This window comes from Rhinolophus sinicus, linkage group LG06, assembly GCF_036562045.2.
Source record: "Rhinolophus sinicus isolate RSC01 linkage group LG06, ASM3656204v1, whole genome shotgun sequence".
Lineage (NCBI taxonomy): Eukaryota > Metazoa > Chordata > Mammalia > Chiroptera > Rhinolophidae > Rhinolophus > Rhinolophus sinicus.
In genome coordinates, this window is record NC_133756.1 from 151,224,869 (window position 1) to 151,250,092 (window position 25,224).

Consider the following 25,224-nt stretch of genomic DNA (forward strand, 5'->3'; position numbering starts at 1 on the left):
CATTGCATTCCTACCCATTTCCCCCTGTGCTGAGATGGTGAGATCTTTGTTTCTCCAGCATCAGTGCCCCTCTGATTCATGCAGTTGGCTCAGTCAGCTTCATGCGTGCATCGTCCCCAGGACTAAACATGTCACTTCTCCAAGATGCCAGTCCTTTTTCACTGTCGTCTGGTCCCAGTCTGTCAACTCCTCATTCATTTTTATTTCAAATTACCATTTTCTTTAATGATAATGAGGTACTTGGAAGCACAGTAGACTTGCCTGATCTTGCTCTTCTATTCAATTCTATTCAAGTCGACTTGCCCTATCCCTTCTTTTGTCATTTCCATTAAAGACTGAGTGAATGGCACCATGTCTATCTTCCGGCCAATGTCAGGATACACTGTCTTAAGACAAAAGTAAAGCTTACCAAATATACCTCAGCAGACATTTTTTAGAAACCAAGAACCTTTTGTAAACTACCAAGCTGGGCTTGTTCAAGCTTTTCTATACTCCTTGTCCCAAACCCAGTCGTACTTTTCAGACTGTGTCGTGTCCTTGTTGTAAAGATTAGTCTGGTTCTTTTCCCAGCCAGCTTTGATTCTATACTGAAAAACAAGCCAGAAGAGGAACTACAAAAGCTATTTGGCAGGCTGCTATTTCTTTGTCGGTTACCATGGAAACAGTGATGGCTGAATTGGGGTGTTATTAGATAATAGCAGGAAGTTTGGGATGCACTGGCGATTGAGATGCCAAAAGCCTTGTTTTTCTAGCCAATTACTCCTGGGTAAGCTCTGTCCTTTATCTGCTGGATCCTGAGAATGGGAGGGGCTTCTCTCCACCTCGAGCTGATTGAGTGGAAGCAAGTTGGGCATTCTCTAACCACTCCTCTCTCTAGCACCTTCTGAAGGATGTCAACCCTGTTCATCTCACCACTTCTCGTAGTGGAGGCTCTGAGAGCTCCCACAGGATTGGCGCTCCCAGTGCTTCCTTGCTAATTGCTTTTTTACACACTGCTGGGAAGAGTGGAGCACAGAAAGGTCAGTTTGATCATAAATACTGACATCGTTCTAGAACTTTAGAAGACATGAGGCTAATGATATAATACTGACTGGCTTACCTTTGAAAATTGGGTAAACCATGTGTAGTAGTTCCTGGAGTCGTGCCGACCTCCACGTGAGCCAGCGCCTGCCCCCACTGTTGCTAGGCCGGTCATCCGTACTCACTAGTCCATCTCCCGGTTCTAGCATCTTCCTGAGAAATGTTAATACCTGAAAGAAATGGTTGATAACCATTGTCTTTTTAATACATACCCTAATGAAATTTAGAAAATCAGATTTTGTTTCCTGTTTCTATCACTGATGTTGGTAAAAAGCACTTACATGCCTCATTTGTACTTGTTCCTTTTTTGTAAATGGGGCTGATAGTTGGTAGCTATGATGGGAGTAATAGAAAAGCTTTCCCAGGAAAGACACTAGGAACGTTGCGTAGTAATCAGTGAATTCTTAAGTGTTATAAATGGTGGATGTCATGGTGACTTCAAATGTGGAAATTGAAAAAGGAAATGAATAGCAGTGCAGCTAAACTGTACGATTCCCTTGGCCTGTGAAATGGCATTCATTGAGGGAGTAGAGGGGAGACTTGGGGAGAGTAAAGTGGCTTGGGGATCAGGAATGGTGATTGAGTTTTTGAGCTCTTATCTCTGGGTCATTTATAAATGGTTTGGAGAGGCTGAGTGAGTGAGTGAGTAGTGAATATGTGCATGTTTAAGTGGGTAAAGATAAGTAGCCCTGGCAGGGCTTCATTACCTCCAGGCTTGACATCCTTTGGGAAGTTGGAATCATTTGCTTCTTTGGGGCCTTGTCTCAGGCGAGAATCCATGCCCTGACTGCCATTGGGTATAACTAATTTTTGCAAAGAGCCCTCCAGTTTTGTATGGCTGGTGACAGTACTTTAGTCTTAGGAGAACAGCCTTTTCCAAAGTGATTTGTCGTGTTTGTGTTTGTCATGATTGGACGTGGGGGTCTGCTTACAAACTTGACTTTTTTAGACCATATCCCGATGGTAGGGTATTTTCCTCTCCCATTTGCTATACTCATAAGAACTAGTTCTAAGCCTTCTTGTGATGTTTTTCATCTTTCGCAAGTCACATGCTCATGGTGCATGACTGCTTAGCTGCGTCAGAAAAGAGCTTGGTGAGTTTGAGGAAGAAGGAGGAGGCCCCATGCTGGAGGAGAGTGGGCAAGGGAGGAGAGTAGCAGGGGAGGCAGTGGGGAAAGTGGGCCGGGCCAGACGCAGAGACTCATGAGCCTGAGGAAGGAGCGGCTTTTACTTTAAGCACGTCAAGGAGCCATTGCAGTGTGTTAAGCAGAAGTGTAACATGATCTGATTGATGATTTTACATGGTCAGTTGCTACTATGTGGAGCCTGGACCAGAAAGGGGCAAGCGGGGAAGCCAGCCGACCAGTTAGGAGGTTGTTACACCTTGTGTTACCTGGGATCAAGGCAGAGAAGGACAGAGGTGGATGGAGCTCAGAGGAGCAGGGATTTTTAAAAGGGGCCTGGGAATGGTGGTCTGAAAGAGTTCCTGAGGAGTGTTGCTTGTCTCCGAGCTCCACTGGATGTGAGAGACATGCTCACCTTCCACGTGAGAAAGTTTCAGGGAATTTGGAATCTTCTGGAGACAGGTAGGTTTTAATTAGGACAAGGAAGTGTAGAGGGGACCTTCAGAGCACATGAGGTTGAGGATTTAGGGGTATTTGCTTGTTACTGGATGGGAATTTCAAAGGACACTGTGGACGGGTGCCTGAGGAGGAGTGGGGAGGGGTTATGTCTGTCAGGCTGTGTCCAGCGCGGTTTGAGAAGGAGTGTTCTGGAATTGATGGGTGACTGCAGCGTCTGTGCTTTTGCTGGTGATTGGCATCAACAGCATGTCAGGAATGGTGGAGTTTATTCTCATAAGCTCTTAGAGGAAGGAGAGCATTTGTTTTTGGTGCTACAGCCTTAGGTGAAAGCTCCTTCAAGATACCCGTCCCTTTAAGTTGCATTTCTTGGAAATACTATACTGCCCAGAATGGAATCTTCATCAGTCAAGCTCTTCTGATTTCAAATTCACATTCAATATAGCTAGAATGTCTAGGACAGTGAGTATAAAGCCAAGTTCGTTTTTGCTTAAATTCAGCAACTTCTCATCTCTCTCCCACCCCCAGTACTGTATCAACAACAAATCTGAACAGCAAACACCCCAGCAGGTGTGTCACACTAAACTTCGTCATCCTTGAACGTGTCCAGGCCCGGAGGAAAGGTGGGAGTCCTCATGCTGGGCTATCTGCTGGGCTGAGCTTTAGATGGCTGCAGAAAGAGCCTCGGCTGCGGGGGACGGCTGCCCAGACCTCCCGGGCCCTCTTCTGGGAGCGAGTGAGGCGCGGATGAGACCGGCCTTCGTGCGCTGAGAGCCCTGGGTGGCTGGGATAGGGCGACGGACTGCACTTGCCGCTCCCTTATGCTTCGTGTTCTTACCTCCCCGGAACCAAATCAATGCCAACAATCAGGGCAGAGTGTCACAAAAACCCAAAGGTGGTACTTGTATGTGGCAAGGAAGTGTAAAGCCGTTTTGAACAGATAACCTCAGAGATTTCAAATCCATGCGTTTCCAGCCAGCCTCCTACGTTAGCAGATCTTATTTCAGAAACAGCGGCTTCTGTTTTTAAAGTAATGTATTTCAGATCGATGCTGAGGATGTCATTTAAAGTGTGTTTTGAGTCAGCAGAACAACAGTAGAGATGACTTTGGAGGGTCCTAGCTTTATTGTCTCTCCATAATTTCCATAACTAGTATGTTTTTTTGGTCAGATTTCAAAACTACATTAACCACTGCGGACAAAGTCCAGCTGTGTTCCTGTATCGGCGCTGTAGGAACAGCTTTGCAGTCCAAATATAGCAGCGAGTGTAGATGATCCGCGAAGCAGCCAGATTCTCAAGGGCAAGGCAACACCACAATTGGAGGGCGGGGGAACCTGAAAAGAAATGATTTTAAAATGGGGAGACTGTTATCCTAGTCGTAAGTTGGGAGATAGGGCAAGCAAAGGGACAGGTGGCCTCAGCAGGTTCCGTAGCTGGAGTGCAGGCCAGCATTCAGTTTTCCAGCATCATTTCAGCCTGCGAAAAAGCCTTCACCGTTCTTCTCAAGCAACTCTCCGTAGGTATGATTCTTGGACCACACAGCCGGGGAACTTCTATTGTGTCTGTTACCATCTGGAGGAAACCCTTTGCTTGACCCTGCGGACATTCTGAGTAACAGCTTGGTGTTTTCTTGATTTTGAAGCATGACGCCTGGAATAAGTTATCTCTGTCTGCAGTTTCCCTTTCCTCACAGCCTCACTCACTCTTGAAAGACCTCTCTAGATGCATGCCCACCACTCTGCTGGCGTATGGATACCGCTGACAGAGCAAACACACCGGCCTGGTCTCAGTCACCATTCTCTTGTACTATTGGTCAGCACATCCATCACCTCTCTGCTGAAACCCAACCATCTACTAGCTGCCTTTTCTTTCTCCTTTTGGCGTCTGAAATACTCTTATCTTAGTTATTCTCATACTTTCCTCACTGCCACTTCGCTACCTCCTTTGAGGTTTTTTTCACTTTTTTACCTTTAACCCCTTAAACATGGATGTTCAAGATTATCTTTGATTCTGTTATCTTTGTCTGCATTGTTGTTTGGAGGTTATAAACTGGCACTAGATTGTAAACACCATATGGTCAGGGACCGTTTCTGTCTTATCGTTATGGCCCCAGCATTTAGCACCGTGTGTGTGTGTGTGTGTGTGTGTGTGTGTGTGTGTGTGTGTTTGTAAGTATAAGTATCTTTTGAAGGAGTTTATAAGTTTATAAATAAGGGCTCATTTGTTCTTACGGCTTTAGCCACTCCTTTGGTGGGATGAGTTCTGAATCTCTTATTTCCAGCTTTGACTTTTATCTCAAGTTCCAGTCATCACTTTGTACGTCTTCATGATGAGACATTTCCACTTACAACAGCACATGTGACTTCTAACCTGAAACTGTAAAATCAGCTCTATTATTCTCTCAGAGAAACCGTAATTCCACTTGCTGATAAGTCCATTTATGTTCTTATCTCACTATTCTCTTGGTCAGTTTAAAAATACAAGTTATTTTCAGTTCTTTACTGTTCTCTTATTTTAATTGTTTCAATCCCTAAATTATCTCAGTTCTTTCTTAGAGTGTCTGAAGACCTCATCACGCTCACAGCTGCAGGCTTCATCCTAGGCTCTTTTTACCACGTGTCTAAAACTAAAATGACTTTTTTTCTACCCTGATGTCCTTCATTCCAGTCTTTTCTCCCTCAGTTTTGTCTTGATACCCAGATGTCAGATATTTTCAGAACGAGTTCTGGAGTTCTCATTCTCTGTGTGTGTGTGTCTCCTTCCCCCTCCCTCCCCACCCCCAAACATTGATTGAGCACCTGTGATGTAAGAGGTCCTATGCTCACTCTGGGGAACATGACAAATATGGGCCCTGCCCTCATGATGGGGGGGTGGGGTCACAGGAGCAAGGTATAATCAAATGAACAGAGAGAAATAATTGTTCCGAGATCTGAATTTGGATTTTAAGTACAGTGGGAATGAGGTGGTGACATGATCTGGTTTATATTTTAAAAGATCACTCTGGCTACTGTATGAAAAATAATTTGGGGAGAGGCAAGAGTAGGAAACTAAGGAAAAGATGGTTCCAGTATCTTCAGTGGGAGATGCTGCTTTGGACTAAGATGGTGGTAGTGGGGATGAGAGGTGAATGAATTTGAGGTATGTGTTTGAGGGTGAACCAACAGAACTTGCCAGTAGTAATTTAGACGTGAGGACAGGAATCAAGACTGACTCCCAGGTTTCTGGCTTGAGCAGCTGGTGGTGTAGGTGCTGTTCACTCAGGTGAAGGAGGAGCAGGGGTGCCTTTGAAACCACATGCCTTTGATTGTGGCCTGTTGAAGGCGGATTTGTGGAGGGAGTCAGTTCCGTCTGCATGCAGGGTGAGAGGCCTGAGACTCAAACGTGAAATAGGCCGCTGGCTAATTAAGTCTGGGGTCAGAGTTCACTTGGGAATTGTTAGCAATAATAGTAACGTGATGATGGTAAATACCAAGTGCATAGTGCTGGCTCTGTTCTGAGTGCTTTACATGTAATCCTCCAATAATCGTATGAAGTTGGTACTGCTGTCTCCCCATCGTGCAGACGAGCTGGATGCAGCGCAGTGTTGAATCATTTGGCCAACAGGGCTCGTAACTACTTGTTGAATTGCACTGAAGCTAATAATGTAGGTATTAGGTAAAGCTATGGAATTGCACATTATCATTCGGGCAAGACAACAGAGAAAGAGGAGCCGAGAGCCAAGAGTGAGCTCACTGCTTTCCTCACTTTTCCAACTCAGAAGGCTTTATTTGTTCCTCCTGGGCCAAAAGATAAAATGTAGACCCCATAGCCAGACTGTCAAATCTTCACATAATCTATGCCCAACCTTCTTTGGTCTCTTACTGTGCCCTGTACGATTGCACCGTTTTACTAAATTATCTCTTTGCTCCTTTGGCATGCTGTCCACCTTCCAGTTAACTTCAGTCCTGTGTGGGCCTTGATGGCCCACTGTAGCCGTGAAGCCTCCCTTGATGCCTCCAATGCAGACACCAGTCAAGGGTTTGCTGTGAGCTTGGGAAATGAGAAACAGGTAGCAGGCTTCCACTTTGCTCATTTGTGTTTTGTTTTTAAAAGCATCTTCGTAGTAAAAAAGATGGAACATTTTTTAGATAAATAGCTCATCTAAGGGATCAGAGATGACGTGGGAAACTGAATGTCTCGCTGTTGACTCAGATCATTCATTTAGAAGCACATTTTGCTTTCAGCGGCCTTTTCTGATTCCGTTGGGGTCACTCAGATGAAGAATATGATTCTTGAAGATGAAGTAGCATTAGTGTCCTGCTATTTCTATCAGGCACTACCATGGGGAATGGCAAAGGGGGAATCAAAGAAGCCCAGCGGATGACGACTGGCTTTGCTTGAGCGTTTACCAGCCAGAGAGCATGACAGACACGGTCATAGGAAGAGAAGACGTGTGATGGGTCCGTCAGCAGCCCAGCTGGGCAGCTCCTGAGCTGAATCCGGTCCTCAGCCTTATTTTGTTTATATTACCCAGTGTTTTAAAAGAAACTGAATTAGCTGCCAAAACGTATAATTCAGGAGCTTTCACATAAAAATCCCACTTACCAGCTTCCCTGGAAAATCCAGACCAGGCCCCGCTGGGGGACTGAGCTGGAGCTGCAGAGCCACTGCACTCTGGTGCTCCATGGTCGCCACTCCCGCTGTGGTACCCGAGGCCCACACCCCTCGTTTGTGCTGCTTGCTGGTGTTCGTGACCTTGCAGTGCAGTCAGGGAGCCGTGTGATTAGGACAGACACTATTACAGGACTTCAGACGGAACAGAGGTCGCTTCAGAGCGCACAGTATAGTGGGAAGTATACAGGCTTTGGAGCCAGGCAAAGGTAAATTCAAGTGCTAGGCCTGCATGCTTCCTGCCGGACTGTCGCCTTAGAAACGCACTTTCCCTCCTTTGCTTAAGATGAAATGGATACTGTCACCTCCCTTAAGGGGTGGTAGTGAGGATTAGCAGTGAGGTAGTATAGTACCTAACATGACCGCCCCTGAGCGGCGTGAACCATGGTTGATCCTGTCCAAAAGTCCAGCAGGATGCCTTGGTTTAAGTAGCTGGAAATTGTTATAAAAAGAAGCCTGAAAAAAATAAAAAAAAGAAATCAAACTGCAGGCAGATTAAAGAGTTAAATATGAAAAATGTAAACTCCTTTTTTTTTTTTTTAACTGAAAGGAAATGCAGTTGTATATTTAACTTTCCTCAGGATGGGAAAAGACTTTCTAAGCATAAAAACTGTGGAGAAGAGCCAAAGAAAGGCCAGTAGAGTTGACTCAAATTTTTTTAGCTACTCTGTTAAATATAAACACAGTTAGAAGGCAACAGCAAATGAAAAATATTTGCTGAAAGTATGACAGACAAAGGGAAAATATCTTACTATCTATGGTTGCAGATCAGTAAGAAAAAGGTGTCAATATCCTGTAAAACAGCAGACAAAGGACATGAACAGAGAGATCATAACAGAAGAAATGCATACAGCAACTAGGCATGTAAAGATTATTGAACTGGGTTATTAATAAAGAACTCCATGTTTGAAGAATGAGTTGTCTTTTCTCCCTAAATTTTTTCATCATTGTCAGTTGATAATGTTCAGTGTTGATGATGTGGCCAGAAGATAGGTACTATGATATTGTTCTGATGGAAGCATAAATTGCCACAACCTTCTCAAGAAGGCAGTTTAGTAGTGAAATTAAAGTGCCCTAAAGTTCATACCCTTGGATCCAATAATTCCATGTTTAGGAATATATCCTAGAAATAGACTCAAGTGTTCTGCCCAAGACCTGCTTGCAGTAGCTTTTTCTTTCTTTCTCTTTCCTTTCCTTTTTTTTTAAATAGTGCTGCTATATTAAAATCTCAGTCTCCAACCATGCCTACCTCACTGCTATATCCGTGATACTAGCACAGTGCCTGACACAAACAGGTGGTCAAAAAGTGTTTGCGAATTTAAAGGAGGAAGAATATGTTCATACAAAGGAATATCACATAGCTTTACTTTTCAAAGACAGAGAAATTTTTAAGACAGAAAAACACTCACAATAGAATGTTATGATGAAGAGTCCATGGTTGTATATGTAGAATAGTCCCTGTATGTGTGCTGTATGAATTCTGGATGATTGGATGAAAAGCAGGTTTTATATTTTCTTGGTGCTTAGCCCATCATCCAGCACATACTTATTGATATGGGTGATAATAGGCACTGAGCATATTTTGATAGGGCAGGACAACATACGACGTCTGCCAATTAAGTTCGCGAACTCACCACCATGCATTTACATTGGCAGCACTGTACAAACAGCTTGGTAAGGTCTGATAACCTTGGTATATCAGTGTCTCACAGCTGTGCTCCTGTCGACGTGTGGAGGTGTCTTGCTGAGTGGCGTTCATTATTGTGTGTTTTTGTGCGCTGTCACGAGAATGTCTGAGCTTGAATTAGAGCAACGAACAAACATTAAATTTCTTGTTAAACTTGGCAAGAGTGGAAGTGAAATCAAGGACATGTTAGTCCAACTTGATGGGGATAATGCCTTGAAGAAAATGTCAGTGTACAAGTGGACTAAACGTTTTTCTGAAGGGAGGGAACACGTCACTGATGAAGAGAGGTTAGGGTGGCCAGTAACGAGCAGAACTGACGAAAACATTGCAAAAATCCGTGGAATTGTGCATCAAAATCCTCGGCTGACTGTGAGAAGCATAGCAGACCAAGTAAACATCGATAGAGAAACAAGAAAATCTTAACTGAAAATGTTGGCATGAGAAAGGTGTGTGCAAAAATGGTCCCGAAGGAGCTCAGCAATGAACAAAAGAAAGGAGAGTCAAAGTTTGCCAAGACCTTTTGGAGAGGCAAGATGATGTTTTGGGCTGTGTTATCACTGGTGTTGAAACATGGGTGTACCAATACAACCTTGAAACAAAACATTAAGAAGTCGATGGAAGTCAGCCAGTTCTCCATGACAAAAAAGTTCCGTCTATCCAAATCCAAGAGTCAAAACACTGTTGCTAACCTTTTTTTGATATCAGAAGGACTATTCATTATGAATTTGTACGAACTGGACAAACAGTTAACCAAGTTTGCTATTTGGAAGTGCTGAAAAGGCTGCATGGAAAAGTTAGATGAAAGCGACCTGAACTTTTCACCAACAGTTCATGGCTCTTGCATCACGACAGTGCACCAGCTCACACGGCACAGTCTGTGAGTAGTTTTTAGCCAGTAAACAAATAACTGTATTGGAACACCCTCCCTACTCACCTGATCTGGCCCCCAATGACTTCTTTCTTTACCCAAAGATAAAGGCAATATTGAAAGGAAGGCATTTTGATGACATTCAGGACATCAAAGGTAACGACGACAGCTCTCATGGTTATTCTAGAAAAAGAGTTCCAAAATTGCTTTGAAAGATGGACTAGGCACTGATGTCGGTGCATAGCTTCCCAACGGGAGTCCTTCGAAGGTGACTGTAGTGATATTCAGCAATGAGGTATGTAGCATTTTTCTAGGATGAGTTCTCAAATTTAATTGTCAGACCGCGTAGTCATCCCCTCATCATTGTCAGTTGATAATGTCCAGTGTTGGTGATGTGGCCAGAAGATGGGTACTATCATATTTATCAGAGTGGGAAGGCAGACATTGAATAAGTAATTACAAGTGTATCATTTGCTTTAATAAACTTACGTTACTTTTATAGTGGAAAGAAAAACTATGCCAATGAGGATTTTCAAGCTTTGATGGTTGTAATTTCTAAGACGCCTTTTCAGGACAAGAAAGGAGGAATTATGTGAAAAATCTATGTAGATCTCATACAGTGTGAAGTTACCTTTCCAATGGAAAGAAAAAGGTATAGATTTCCTCTCTGTTGGGTGGTACGGTAGCAAATGACATAACAAGAAGTAACGCAGGCTTTTCTTCCTAAGCAGCGTTTTTCTAAAGAGCAGAACAGGCTCATGTCTCGTGAGGTGGACATGAGAATTGTGGAACTTTGGAATCCCTGCCATTCCTTGCAAGTTACAATGAAGCATTCAAGTGAACTGGCTGTGGCTGGGAGGGAGGGCGGATGTTGATCAGCACTAATATAAAAATACATACTTTGTGCTTTTTACATCTACTTGTGAGGTTTCAAATGTGGGGGAAACCCAAGAACAACAATAAAACCCACCCTGTAGACTGATTGTGGCCCTAAAAGCCTCTTCCATCAGGGATGGAAAATTTTATCCTAAGCCAAGGTTTGGTTTTGTTTTGGGTTTTTTTGGAGGAGGGGGGTTGTTTTGTTTTGTTTTGAAGAAAGACCTGAGTAAATCAGAAGGGTTCCAGAGCTGTGTCTGGGCAACTTAACCATGCTTAACGACCGCGAATGCACTCCTCTAAACAGTCTGACTTGTGCTTCCACTGTTGCTGATTCATTTATCAACTCGAGCCTTTATGCACAGCCACGTGAGCTCCCCTGGCCTAAGTGGAAAATGTTTCCGTGCACCTCCTTTAAGCTCACGGGTGGCACTGCCGTGTGTTGCCTCTCTGGCCCCAGGAGAAGGAAGCATTTGTGAGCTCTGTGTTGCCTTGGTAGAATCCCTCGCCCTCTTTTGTATCTATCTCCTGCAAGCTAGGAATGCATTTTCTAGGCCACGGGTGTTGAAAGGAACAAATAACAAGCAGCCGAGTGACGGCATCACCTTTCACAATGGCTGCACTGTGTACTGCTGTTTCCGTTTGGGACTGATGAGCGCAGCTCCCTCCCACATGAAGGCTCATCCTCTTCTACTTTTGGGCACAACTAATGGCTATATTGGACATAATGTGTTTAAACCCACCCGAGGCTTTCTCTCATTTGGAAAATTCAGATCTTAGGAACATGACGGGCAATGTGGATCTGCTGCTCATCACTTTCCATCAGTGCTGGTGTCTCCCTCTTACACTTGGAGTTCTCTTTCACTTGCTAGGCCTATTCCTGCGTCATGTTCCCAGGTAGAGTTACAGTGCTCACCTCTTTCCTTACATCGGCCTTAGCACCCCCTCCTCCCCAATAATGTTTTTAATGTTCTACGAGATCTTCGTCTGAGGATTGTCTTCATGTTGTGGTTAAGTGTCTTTCCTCTGTCCTTCATCCCACTCCCTGCCCTGGTGTCTGTGCTTGGTAGATGAAGCACTCCTGCTGGTGTGGAGGGCAGCAGAGCTCCTGCCTCTCGCTGCGAGAACCTTGATCTGGAACTGACTTCCCAGCCTAATTCCAGGAGCCTTGAGCCCTCTAATCGCTTGGACAGTGCACTCCCTTCTGATAGCTTTTCTCCAGTATAACAGACATCTCCTCCGTCTGGAAGACTTATTTCAGAGAGCGCAACCTTCTGCTTTTCTGAGATGGAGCTGGGCCACCAGAGGACAGAGGCACCTTCCCACTGCTGTCTGGTTGGCTGAGGGGTCAGAGGTGAATGCTTTGGTGTGTACATACCACTGGAAGAGAAAAGGTGACAGACACAATTAAAATCAATCACTGAAACCAAAAGTTATTTCAAACATTACTTCTTTCCTTCTGCCTGTGAAAAATAGGACTGCTTGACAAACGCACTGCCAAGGGTTGGGGCCTAGAACTTAGACTGTTTATGCAAGTTCATTATTTTGATTTGGATTTTCCTGGGGGGTAGCATTGTAAACAGTTATGTCCTCAGAAGCGCCCCTGCAATAATAAACATAAACACAGTATTGCAGTGAAGTCCATCCTGCAGTAACCCAAATGCAGTCCCTTGCGTCGGAAGTGAAGCAGATACTGAATGAATGTGCCCAAAACGGAGGTGAAGAACTCAGGAAGCTGGGCTCTGTCCCAGCCCCAACTCCCCACAGGGCCTTTGTTGCTGTGAACAAGGAAGTTGTTTGATGCACCCCCTTGTCAGCTTCGGAGGAGGAAGGACACCTGTTGGCTGCTGCACAGGCTGTGCTGTGAAGCTGCTTTCCAGTATTAGGCATGAATTGACTTCAAGCTCCCTGGAAGGAAGGGCCGGTGTAAAACCAGGCATTTGCATCCGAATTGTTTAGGAGTTGCGGTCCATTCTCCAAGGCTTAAGCGTTAGGTCTCAGTTTGCACCACTGTCCTGGTCAAGCCAGAGCTCACTTCTTTGAGAAAATGTTACTATTGATTGTTCTGGAAAGAAACAGGACTGTATCTCCAAAACACCAAAGCACAATGGGAAGAATCATTACTAGTTTTAACATAGGTACCTATTAGTGAATTAGCATAAATTGTGAAAGGTTATCAGAACTCACATACCATGTCTTGTTTAAAAGCCCATTTTCCCACACTCTGTCAACACACAGAGCACAGCATAAAGCAGACGTAAAGAGTTCTTACATAAATGAATTTTAATTCCTTCATAGGCCAGAATGGGCTTTTCTGCATCTTGGAGGCTGATAATAATAATAGCACTTATCTCAACTTAATACGTGCCCGTCTCCAAATGATTCCCACGTGCTGTTTCCTTTGAGGCTCAGCCCTGTGTGGCAGGTGCTGGCATCATCCCCATTTTACAGAGGAGTAAATTAAGGTTCCAAGAAGTGAACTAACTGGCCTCAGGTCAAACACCTGCCGAGTGACAGAGCCAGTCAGTGACCCTGCGGTCTGGCTGAGGAGAGGCCTCTCCATTTGTTTGACCCGAGTCACGTTCTGTTGCATCTTGGTCACAAGCAGAAAAGTTCAGTGCCATGAATGCTGTTTTCTAGGAAGAGAATGGAGACTACACATACGTGGAAAGAGTGAAGATCCCCTTGGATCACGGCACCTTGCTAATCATGGAAGGAGCTACGCAGGCTGACTGGCAGGTGAGAATATGCGAGTAACAGCGATTCCCTGCCCTGTGGAGACAGCTCGCGGACTGCCTTAGGTGACTAGTGTCTGCAGGCAGTGTGCTGTGAAGCAAGTGGCTTTTGTACTCAGCAAGAGGCAAGCAAATGACATTGTTGCCGAGGAGTTTCGATGCCGTGGCCATCCCGGTGGGCCTCTCCCGCTGTGCCCCACAGAACTTCCTGCAGTGATGGACACGTTGCACATCTGTGTGGCCCCATGTAGAAACCACTAGACAGCGTGACTGGCCCCTTAAAATGTGGCTAGTGTGCCGCAGACCTGGGTTTTAATTCATTTACCTGGCTCAGGTAGCCAGGGGCTGGCGTACTGAGCTGCACGGCTCCACCGCTCCGGCCAGGCCATTTGAAAGCCAGGGCATTTCTAAGATGTGTAAATTAATGTGAGAACATTAGCGTGAGAGCAGGATCCCATGTCTTTCTTTGGTCTCAGCCATTTATGTGTTTTCTTATGAGATGTGGGGAAATGGCAGGAGGCTGAGAGGAGGAGCAACAATCAGAAAAGACGCAGCTCTCTCGCTGGGAGGGTCCTGGCATCGCGTAGTGAGCGTGGGGTTGGGTCTGTTTCAGAGATGGAGACCTTTCTCCACGAGACTCTGAAGAGCTTATTTAAGGGGGGATAAACTCGAAATCCGTCTATGTACTCATAAATAAGTTTTAAATTGCTGTGAAATAAAAATGTGTGTGTGTGAGTTTATGTCAGAGTTATTTCTGTTTCCGTTTAGCATCGAGTGCCCAAAGAGTACCACTCTAGAGAACCGAGAATAAACCTGACCTTCCGGACAGTCTACCCAGACCCTCCAGGGGCGCGCTGGTGATACGGAATCTTTGGGAGAGAAGCTGTGCTGACACTGAGCAGACCTTCCACCGCGAAGACGCTTTGAGAGGCTGGTCCAGCTGGTGGCTGTTGGGAAGATGAGGGTGGGCTTGGCTTCCTGGTCCTGGCAGGTGACAGCCAGCAGGTCATATTCATACTGTTTACTGTGGGAACAGTTATCCCTAATCCCATCTTGAAATCACGTATTTTCTTTAGGAGAATTAAAAACCCCATGGCTCTGTACACAGATGATGGTTTCCATACGCACTTTTTCTCCAGCTGTCCCCCGCCTTATTTGAAGAACTAGGAATGGACTTTGCCTCCGGGGTAAATCCGCACGTGTTTGTTCCTTGTGACTTGCGTGGCGATATAAATATGCGTCAGGGGCCCTGGAGCCTTCTGTATGCAGACAGCTGCTGAAACCCAAACAGAGGTGGTTTCGCAGAGCTAGACTCCTTAACATCGTCACCGTGTGCTGCTGCGATGGAAAGCCGGATGTTCTGGGAGCACTTCAGTCAACTCAGTCTCCTTGCCTGTCAGTCTTGGGGTACAGACAGGTTACAGGCCTCTGAATAAAGAGTGAAGGCCAGCCATCCTCAAGCTGCCACATGGACTACTTGTGATGCAACAGAAAACTGTCTCCTCAAAGGGAGAAGTGCTTGAGTGATGTCATGAGAAATTTAGGCTAAGGGCAGCAATGCCCTGCTAGCAACAGCTGTTCCACATAGATTCGTTTCCCCTAGAGAATGGTTTGAGTCATTCAAACCCAAGCCAGATAGAAACAGGAGCAGTCCTGTAGGGAATAGACTCAGCTACCTAATAGTTCTCTTCACTTTAGATTTCGGTAGTCCTGTGACTAAGGCTTTCTTGTGACTCAGTGCCCTCAAGAGTCAAGGGTTAGTTCATGTTAGTTCATGTTGTCACCGAAGTTCCCCAAACAGCACAGAGTGGCTGCCCCTTATTGCATCATAAAAGCACGTGTCTTCTTGACCCCTTGACTTAGGAGCAGTGTGCCAGATTAATTTCAGACCAAGGTATGAAAAACCTGAAAGAAAGCAAATGGGTGAAAACAGGGCAAGAGAGTTTGAGTTTCCCTGGCTGCTTGTGGGGAAAATTTACAGAGCCTTCTTGCTTTTGATTGTGTTTCCATTCCATGCTGTAAGACTGATGAGCCCATGTTCGTGGCCACGTGCCAAAGCTAGGCAGGCTCTTCCCAGAACTCGAATGTAACGCCATGCCTGGCCAGGCTCTGTTCTCTGACAGGCTCTCGGGCTTCTTGCACTGGAGTCGCTCCATGATCTTTTGGTTAATGTTGTTGCACGTTGCATGTCTACAGCTCCTTTCTGAGAACTCCTAAATGCTTTATGAAATCTGAGCATTATACCAAGCCTTCCTGTGAGGGAGGTACAAATCACCATAAATGTAAAATGAAATCTCTTTTTAATTCTTAGCTTTTCTCGTATTAAAACAAACAACACCTGGCCAGGGTGGTACAGCCAGCTTGGTTATGACTGCTACACGACACTGGGACATTCCTCTTCCATTCCCGCACATGGCAGATGGTTGCCAGTCCTGCAGCACCCCTCTAATGCGGGGTCGTGACCTCCTCTTGAGTCAGCTGCACATTTCACCTCTTCACTCATCACTGCCACGTCTGTCAGGGAAACAAGTGCCCCCTTGACAGTAGACAGCATGGGCCACCACCTGGGTTTCTTCTGAGAGAGCAATCTTGGGTTTTGTTTCTTGCTGTCTAATGCCAGAACTGCCATTTTCCCACCACTAAGGTAATATCCCTTCTGAAATAGAGTAACCGTGTAGGGTTTGGGACTGGACAGGACTTCCCGGCCCTGACCGAGGTTAGCCACGCTCGGAGACGGCACCAGCCTGTGTAGGGCCCTCCTAGGGATTCGGGGTGAACCTGCTTTTGCTGACACTGTTCATAAAGTAGGGGAGGCAAATATGATGGCTGTAAGGATGAGGAAAAAAACCCAAACAAAACAGATTTCGTTTTTCAGCTGCCCTGTTGGTGAGCTGTAATCCCCTACCAGGCAGTGTCCCTAATCGTCCACAGCCCTGTAAGAAAAGTGCTGTCCTACTGTAGAGACCAGGCAGCGGAGTGTCCAAGAGGTTGAGTAATGCAACGGGACTTCTAAATGGCAGAACCAGAATTCAAAGCACAGCCTGGCCTCTAACTGTGCTCTTTCCTCTGCTATACTGAATTTAGGCAGAATAGTCTACTCAGCTTGCCCGGGACCCTGAGCCTCACGGGCTGGGTCCTGCAGGGCTGCTGGCTCACTCGCCCTAGACTCCAGGCAGAGCTGACTTCCAGGCCGCCTTGTTTGTCCCCTGGCTTTCCACTGCATCAGGCCAGGTGTCTGCACCTCATCGCGCCTCATTCTGTTAGGTGGGTGCAAAAGTCATTGCGGTTTTTGCAATTATTTTTAACCTTTTAAACTGCAATGACTTTTGCACCAACCTAATCTATTAACATCTCCTGGTCAGAAACCATGCTGCCAAATGGACCAGTAAATGGCCATTTTACTGGGAAAGTTCATTTTGGAGGGACAGAATCCAGTTTCTGGCGAGTTGGAGAAATTCTCATCTGACCTTCCTGGCAAGTGAGTCAGACCAGGGTTTCCTGACCATATCTAAGAAGCTTTCAGAGCTGGATGCATGGTCCCTTTCTCTCTTCTTGTTTGTTGAGTGCATTTGGGGGCTCAGTGACGCCCAGACTCAGCATCAGGCCTCTCTGCAATGCTTCACCGCGCCACAGCCCCAGTCAGCAGCCCAAGAAACAGCTCGGGTTGCACGCAGGCAACTCGCCTCACAGCACGGGTCAGAATAGTGTGTACCTGGCATCAGATTTATCCCCAGTATCGGAATTGTCGTTGGCTAGACCCCTAACTCAGGAGGCACTAGTGATTCCTAGTAAGTTTGCGTCACAGCTCCTAAACCTGCGATTTCCTTGTGGCACTTACTCCTTGCTGCTGCCATGGCTGATGTGACCCTGCCCTCGTGTGAGGCAGGTTGGGCTGGACCTGGTCAGTGATTGACCCTTTCTCCCGCCCTGAGAGAAAGCCCCGACGCATGATGGGTCCCTGCCGTGCTGGGAATATTTCTTCCTTGAGTTCTGGCAGCTCGTCCTGGGCTGCAGAATATCTAAGGCCACCTTGCCTTTTCTGGTCATAAACACTTGTGTTGAATCTGAGTTCTTGATTATTTTTCTTAACAAGACCTTTGAAAAAGCCGAATGTCTCCATAGTGATGTATTCTGTTTGTTTAAATCTTCACTTATATATGGTTCCATCCATATGCTCTCCTCAGAGGGACCTCCCCGTCTCCTCCTCCTCTCCCTGTTTTCTCTTTGGAAGGAACCCCCATTTGAGGCCGCTGTCAGTTTTGTGCTGCTGGACTCCGTTCTTAGATGTGATGGTTTCTGTGTCTGGGGGTCAGCAGGGAAAGGACTTTGATGTTTATTTTTTAGAGTGGAACACAGACTAGTGGTGCCTTTTTCAGGGGTGCCTGTTACTGCTGCACCGAATTACAAAGGCTCCCCTCGCCTGTGAACAGAGCCCCATGTTAGGCTGCGCTATTTTTTAGTGTCAAAGCTGGGCATGGGGGCTGGTGTAGGAAAACAGGATCAATTAGGCAGAATTACCTCAAAGATTGTTTTCTTAAAATGAGCCGACGTGCAGCTGACCACGGTATGTGTGACAGCACTGTCATTGCAGTTATTTTTATGCTTTCACTCCCCCTCGTCATAATGCTGATGTCACACTCCCAGGACACCAGCATAAGTCCCCATTCTCATGTGGCCTCCGGGAGCGTGGACATGCTCAGGCAGGATCCTGGCCTCTGACCCGACTAGCTTTTAACTCGACACAAATTCTAGGTTTCTGAAAGGGATGGAAAGGTGAGAGCTGGGAGGGAGGGTGGAGTATTTGCTTGGTTGGGTCTATTACATCCATCATCTGATTTATTCCTCAAAACAACCCTAGGAGGTGGGTTGGTCTTTTAATTTTAGCAGATAAAGAGATGGAGGTTCCTAGAGAATTGATCAGATCCTGACATCAATGACCCAGGTGGGCTGAGAGAATCCTAAGTGGTTACTTGTCAGCACACATTCTGTGTGGTCTGTGGGCCTCCTCCAGCCCTGGCCCCAGGCAGGGGCAGCCTTGGCAGCCAGAGTCTCCTTAGGCTGAAGGACTGTTTTCTTGGCTTCCTCACCGGGAAGCAGGAGCAGAGCCTCTGGTCTTTGCCTGGGAGCTTCTCCCCATGGGGCTGGAGGCTGGAGGAAGTGGTAGGCTGGGCACGGGGCTCTGGAGGGCCCCGTGATCAGGTTGCAATCAGCCGCCCACTGCAGGAAGGATGTGGGCGAGCGAGTGGAGTGCGTGGAGACAAGTGCCTGCAGCTCAGAGCCTGTGATGACCCAGCTGCCCCTGGGAAGGGATCGGGAGCCGCACAGCCTCGCTGCTGCGTCTGGCTAAAACCTTCCCTGCGGCAGTTGGTGGTGGAGACAAAAGCGCTGCCTGGCCCTTCCAAGAGGCTACACCAGGAAGGTGCTCCCCAAGGCCCTCCGCAGGCTCTCTGATGACTGAGTCTGGCCTCTGCCACTGGCTCCCTCCCTCCCTGCCCTCCTTATCTGGACTTGGAGAATGGGCATGATGGGTGAGACCATCTAGGCAGGGAATCCACACCCTCCAAAGGCAGTTCTGGGTTGAGTGCTGTATCCTGCCTACCTAAAGAATCTTTGTGGGATGGGTGGGTGAAGGATGCAATGGGCGGGGCGTGGGGGGGAGGTCCCAAACTCTGGCCCAGGGGTATTTGGGCTGCTGGGACCACCCAAGCAGGACTCAGGGAGAGGAGGGGAGCACCACAGAAATGTCTCCCTCGTGTCCTCATTGGTTAGAGAAAAACTTTTTTGAAATGTTTTCTCTGAAAATGTATCAAGGGATTTGCCACCCATTCCTACCCTGCCTGCCCCCCCTCCGCCCCCAAGATAGCCTTCAGCCTCTATTCACTGGGACTGAAGGGGAAACAGAAGACAACTATAATAGCTTAGAGGTGAAAATCCAGGGGGCAGTCTGACTGTGTGGCTTCCCTCCCAGAGCCCTCTGTTCCCCCAGTCTTCCCTGTGCTGGGAGGGGCTTGGCCCCAGAGGAGAGCTAGTAAACTCTTGTGCACACCCTGCCCTTAGTCTCTCCAGAGTCCTGCCAGGATGTGGGTTAGGAACTACTCTCCCCATTGGAGAGATAAGAAAACTGAGGCCTGGAGGAGTTAAGTGCTCATCCGAGGGCCATCCAGGGTGTGAGGCAGAAGCAGCACGAAGACCCATATTGGGTGCTGAGGCCAGTGTTCTTTCTAGCACTCTGAGGTTCTGTGAGCTCCTCTGAGATCCTCAGCTAAAAGCAGAATGTGGTGACAAGAGGGGACATGAGCACAGCCCCAGAAGGTTGCAGTGCCTACTGGGGCCACCCTCCAAGGAGTGCTGTTGACAGTCTCGATGGCTCTGTACATGACGGGCATCCCTGCTGCTGCTGGAGGTAGCATCCTCCTGCTGAAAGTCGTGCAAGCAGAGCTCTGCCCGACTGATGAGGGGAGTTAGCTCGACACCTTCAGGCAAGACTGCTCCAGATTCACCTTCCCACTGCGGGCTGGGCCCCTCTTACAGTCACAATGTTGCCTTCAAGGGTGGAATTAGGGAGCAGCTGTGATACCCCCACCGCTGCCCCAGCCTTCGTACCTGTCAGAATTATTGCCAGAGCCCTGTAGAAAGAGCCTCAGCTTGACCTGGGCTTCAGTTCCACTCTGCCCTTCCTCGCTGGGCCACCTAGGACAGTCAGCCAGCCCCCAAGCCTCAGTTTCCTCAGCTGTAAAATGAGCACAGAAGCAGCCACCTCTCCCCAGGTCTCGTGAGGATTGAGAGCATGAATGTAACATGCCTGCCGGTAATGTGCTTAGTACTGTAATTGTCTTAAGTGGAATATTCCACATGCTCATGCTGGGTGGGTGATCCCTTTGTGGTTCACGGATGGCCCTGTGACCCTGCCCTTCCCCTTGGCAGGCTCCCCCAGTGCCCACACCTTTGTTGCAGTCAACAAGGAGAGGCCCGGAGGCTTTGGGGAGGATGGGCAAAATGAAAATTGGGCACGAATGAGGCTGTTCAAATTAAGCTCTCACTGCACTTAAGTGTCTCTTGGGAAGTTCTTTAAACCAAGTTGAAGAGAGCTCCCAGATGCCAAAGTGGCCTCAAATTGAGGCTCAGCTCTCTCCCGGCAGCCCCACCACATGCTCCCCAGGTAATTGGTCTCCTAATGCACCGTCCCTGGCCTGATTCCATCGCCTCTTCCCCCTCAGGTCAGTTCTTGACGCGCACAGCGAGTGGGTCACCTCCCAGGCACAGCTACACCCCCGCCAGTCACATTGTTTCCTTGTCCTTGCAGGCCATTTCTAACTCCTGTACAGAATCGCTTGGACTGGAAGATTAAACAAGATTGTCAGACTGGAATTCTGTTCCAGACCAGGGCTTTTATTTCCAGAGATTATGTATTAGATGTGGGGGGAGGAGGAATATATGAAAGGAAGACACGATCCCTGCTTTTACAGATAGAAGGAAACCAGCGTGGCTTTTATTTTCTTTCTCAAAATTAGTTTTTATTCCTAACTACAAAAGGAGTGTGTTTTTTGTAAGAAATTAAGAAAAGATAAGAAGAAAAAGGAAAATCATTTCTAACTTTACAATCCAGGGATGACAGTCCTTTGCATTTCGCGGTGTATTTTTTTTTTCTAAACAACTGTATACTTGAGAAAAAGTAACTCCATCCTGCATTCAGCCTCTCGTGGCCTTTTTCTCCTCATTTCCTACATTGGTGCATGACATCACTTGTTGTTCCATAACATGGTTTTGAGTGGCTGCACAGTATTGTGATGTCGTTATGTAACCAGTCCCCTTGCGTTGTTACTCACATTGTGATGTTGGGTCGTTCAATTGATTCTGGAAATCATGCGAGTGGATGGTGTGAGGCAGGGGGGTGTTATAACTAAGAGCCCAGGACTTGGCTTCTTTCTGACCTCAATTCAAACAGTAAAAAGAAGAGGTCATATTTTTATAGAGCCCTGCGTGTGACGCCAGGTTCTGTGTTAAGTGCTTGACCTATTAACTCATGGTTTATTAACCCTCACAGTGGTCCATGGACCAGGCACTATTTTTATCCCCGTTTTACAATTGGAGAACAGAGAACCGGAAGCACAGCCCCTCCATGTATGCAACCGTCCTGGAGCTAAACCTCTGTGCACATTCTGATTGCTTCTTACATTTCTAAAAGTGGGGTCCTAGCCCAGATTTTGAAGGCTCTGCAAATTTAAGGCCTTGAGTACATTATGTAAATGGCTTTCCAGGAAGGTCGTGCCAACTTATTCTCCTACCAGTGGTGTCTGAGCATATCTGAGAAACTCAGGCCGTGCTTTGAGCACTGAGACTGCGCCAGGCCCTGTGTTCATATGGGATAAAGTTTCTCTGCACAAAGTGAGCAAGCACCCAGCACATCTTAGCCAGCATTATATTGTTGTTACGTTTTGTGTCCTTTGTTGAGAAAACAAGGCACACATCTGAAGAACCTCAATAACAACGTGAGTGTGGGCTGTGTGGTCCTCACAGTGAATGCTGCAGAAGATGGAGGAACATGAGCTGTACTTTGGGGAGGTGGTCAGGGAAGGCTGCATGGTGGAGGAGGCACTTGGAGAATGGGTAGGAGGACCCTGCAAAATGATACCCTGAAGGCTCATGAGCAGTGGAGGCCCTGGGTGGCTTGTGTCCAGGGCTTGTGTAGGGGGTGTTGAGCTGAAGGAGAGACAGTGAAAGAGGAAGCCAGGCCCAGGTCAGGCCTGGGAGGCACCTCAGGAAGAGGGCTGTGTTGGTGGGGAGCCACTGAGAGCTGAGAGGCGATGGAGGAAAATGTATTTCTTAGGAGGGATTGAGGGGATGGGACTGGATGTGAGAAGACCTGTGGGAGAGCATAGCGGAGCCCAAGCAGAGATATCTGCATGTGCGGCCTGGTAGGGACCTCTGACAGTGGTGAGAAAAGGTGTTGGGATTCCTGGTGCTGGCAACACCCCGTCTTCCCAGATTTGGAAAGTGACAGGAAAACAGACACGGAACTCAGCTACAAGGTCAGAATATCAGTGTTATTACTGACCAAGCTGGACAAGAGACCTTGGTGTGGATCCGTGACCACAGTCAGATTTCTTGATACTCCCTCACCATGTCTAGGCCTTGAGGCACCCTGTTCAAGGAAACAGCGCAGCAGGCCCTGTCTCTGCCAGCTGCCAGGAGAATGCTGCCAACCAAGCCTCCTGAGCCTGGGCACGAGCGGTGGGGAAGGAGGGTGGAAGAGGTGGGCCTCCGGGCCTGCTTCCAGCATTTGGACGCTGGCTCTGCCCCGGTGTCCCCTCCTTCCAGTTGGGGGACACAGGAGCTCAGGGCACGAGAGGGATCTCCCATCTCCCAACCCAGTTCTTTCTCCCCAGCCCCCTTATCAGAGAAGGCAGCCCCCCTCCTCCTAGGGAAGAGCGTGGGGAGTGTTGGGAGAAGGGCGGTGTTGCCTGTCGTATGTTCTTCCCTCCTGGCGTTGGAGCCTTCCTTTTCTCATTGCAAATAAAGCAGGAGATTCCCCCCCACCACCACCAGCACTGTCCCCTCCCAACCAGGATGCTCTGGAGGAAAGGCTGCCAGGAATCAGCCAGGCAAGGGGGTGCCAAGGTGTACATTTTGGTGCCACATGGGCCTGGTGCTAGAGACAGCTCCTCCACGTACTGCTGCGTGGCCTTCGGCAAATTTCTTAGCCTGAGTTTCTCCACCTCTAGAACAGAATCGCTGTAAGGATTGAATGTAACTGCGCATATCTGTCCTAGTACTGGTAACTATTATTATCAAATAGTGTGTACATGTGAAGGAAGGTCCTGTGACCTGGGAGACAGGATGGGACGGGACTCCCACAGGGCTTTGGGCAGGTCTCACTGTGATGGAGATGAAGTGATTTCTGTCTAGGACAAGGCCTTGGGGGACAGAGAGCCCCCATGGCCGAGAGAGACCAGCAGGTGGCTGTACCAGGGCGTTGTGGAGGCAAGTGGGAGGGAGTGTGCAAAGGGACCTGACCGTGGGGTGTTCCCGCAGAGGGGAGGGGGGAGGAGGGAAAGGAGGCAGGGAAAGAGCCAGAGGAGCAGCCAAGAGGAAGGAGGATCTCAGAATGTTCCGTCACAGCACCCCCATCGCCCCCCCCCCCCACGAAGCATATGAAGCACTGGGTTCTTGCCTCCCCAGCCTGGGAAAACAAATAAGAGTTGGCGAGGCTGATCATGGCTCAGGTTAACAAAAGAGCAAGAAATGGGGCTTCTGGAAGGCAGCCTGGGGACACTGGGCCAAGTAGTGTCCCAGTATCGGAGAGATCTGGGTTTTCATCCTGCATGTGGTCCCTGAGCAACGCCGTCTCCTGACCCCGGCCCCAGTTTTCCCGTCTGCAGAATACAGGGATTGAACCAACTTAATGTTGTTTGTACCTTTATTGACTACAACCCACGGTAAAAAGAAGTTTACATACAGGCATTTCACCAAAGCTAGAGCTTTACGAAACGGCACTTTATTACATGTGTTTACTTTGATCTGTTCTGTTTTATTGTGCGTCGTTTAAAAATGCCAGTCCTGGTCCCCTAATCAATTGAACGGCCCACTGATGAGTCCTACTCCTTGCTCTGGAAACACCGACCTAGCTCATGTGGAAGGTTCCTTCCTGCTCTGGCAGTCTGCAGTTCTGTTCCACTTCTCTGGCCTCATGACCCCCATCCGCGGAGCCTTTGTGGTTGTCTTCTTTACATTTGCAAACACTAGTTTCCAATCACAGATGCTGGAGACTCTTGACTGAAGGTACAAATCGCTGTGGTCACGAGGCCATGTCGCTGGAGCGGGCTGTCCCTCGTGCCCTTCCACCCCAGTTCATGGGATGAGGTCCTGACTCAGCCACTGTCGGGCTGGGTGCCACCTGCTCTGTCTCAAGTGCTGGGGCATCCATGAGTGGGGAGGGGCCCCCATGTCTTCTGCCATCACTTTGGGAAAAGGAGCGGGTTTGGATGTCATGCACACTCCCCTCCCCACCACAGCCCGACTCTACTGCCTGGGACAGGGGACACCAGTCTTTTCTCTGGAAAAGTTGTTGGGAAGTGGAGCCTGGCTCCCAGTTAGAATTCCAGACTCTCCCCCAGGCCCAGCCCACCCTGTCCGTCCCCCTCCTTGCAGTGAATCCTCCCGAGGCAGGTCCAGGAGTCACTGTCGTGGAAGCTGCTGATGGATAAGAGTTTTGGCAACCGATGGACCTGGGATCAAATCCCAGCTCCATCTCTGTCTGGCTGTGTGGCCTTAGGAAAGTTCCTAACATGTCTGAGCCTGTTGCCTCAGCTAAAGCCTGACGACAATAGCACCTGTCTCAGGATAAACAAGGGTGTGAGAGTTGGCACAGATTGCTGTGTGTTGGTGACTCGTATAACATAGGTACTCAGGATAAACACATTCTCCTTTAAATCCCATCCCTGGTGTGTGCCTGTGAGGGAACAGCTGGAAAATTGCAGCTAGTGCTGCCCTGAAGAAAGATGGAGGAGCTGCCTCCCATGGGTCAGTGACAGGCAGGATAACATCAGAAAGAGGTTGCCTTAAGTTGAGTGCCCTGGGAACCCCACCCTCCCCAACATGTCCAAAATGTGCAAAGAGACTGGGGCATCCCGTGTCAACCAGGCAGCCCAAGGCAGTTTCTGAGGAGGAAGGCACGCAGGTCTTGGGGAGAACAGACTCTCTGGGCCCCCAAAATAGGCCAGAAGCTATTTATAAGGCTGATGGTACATC

At 47.9% G+C, this 25,224-nt stretch overlaps 2 protein-coding genes across 4 annotated transcripts in view; both read left to right on the plus strand.

Moving 5' to 3' along the window:
• The window catches only part of ALKBH3 (alkB homolog 3, alpha-ketoglutarate dependent dioxygenase), a 31,494-nt gene extending 16,911 nt beyond the window's left edge, over positions 1-14,583 (plus strand). For all 3 annotated transcript variants that reach the window (XM_019746441.2, XM_019746439.2, XM_019746438.2), the window contains exons 9-10: positions 13,382-13,480; positions 14,245-14,583. In XM_019746441.2, coding sequence (XP_019602000.1) covers positions 13,382-13,480; positions 14,245-14,337 — 192 coding nt within the window. In that variant the 3' untranslated portion in view covers positions 14,338-14,583. The remainder of the gene's footprint in view (positions 1-13,381; positions 13,481-14,244) is intronic.
• Positions 1-25,224, plus strand: part of ACCSL (1-aminocyclopropane-1-carboxylate synthase homolog (inactive) like) — a 135,289-nt gene that overhangs the window by 3,335 nt on the left and 106,730 nt on the right. The gene's annotated exons all lie outside the window — the stretch shown is intronic.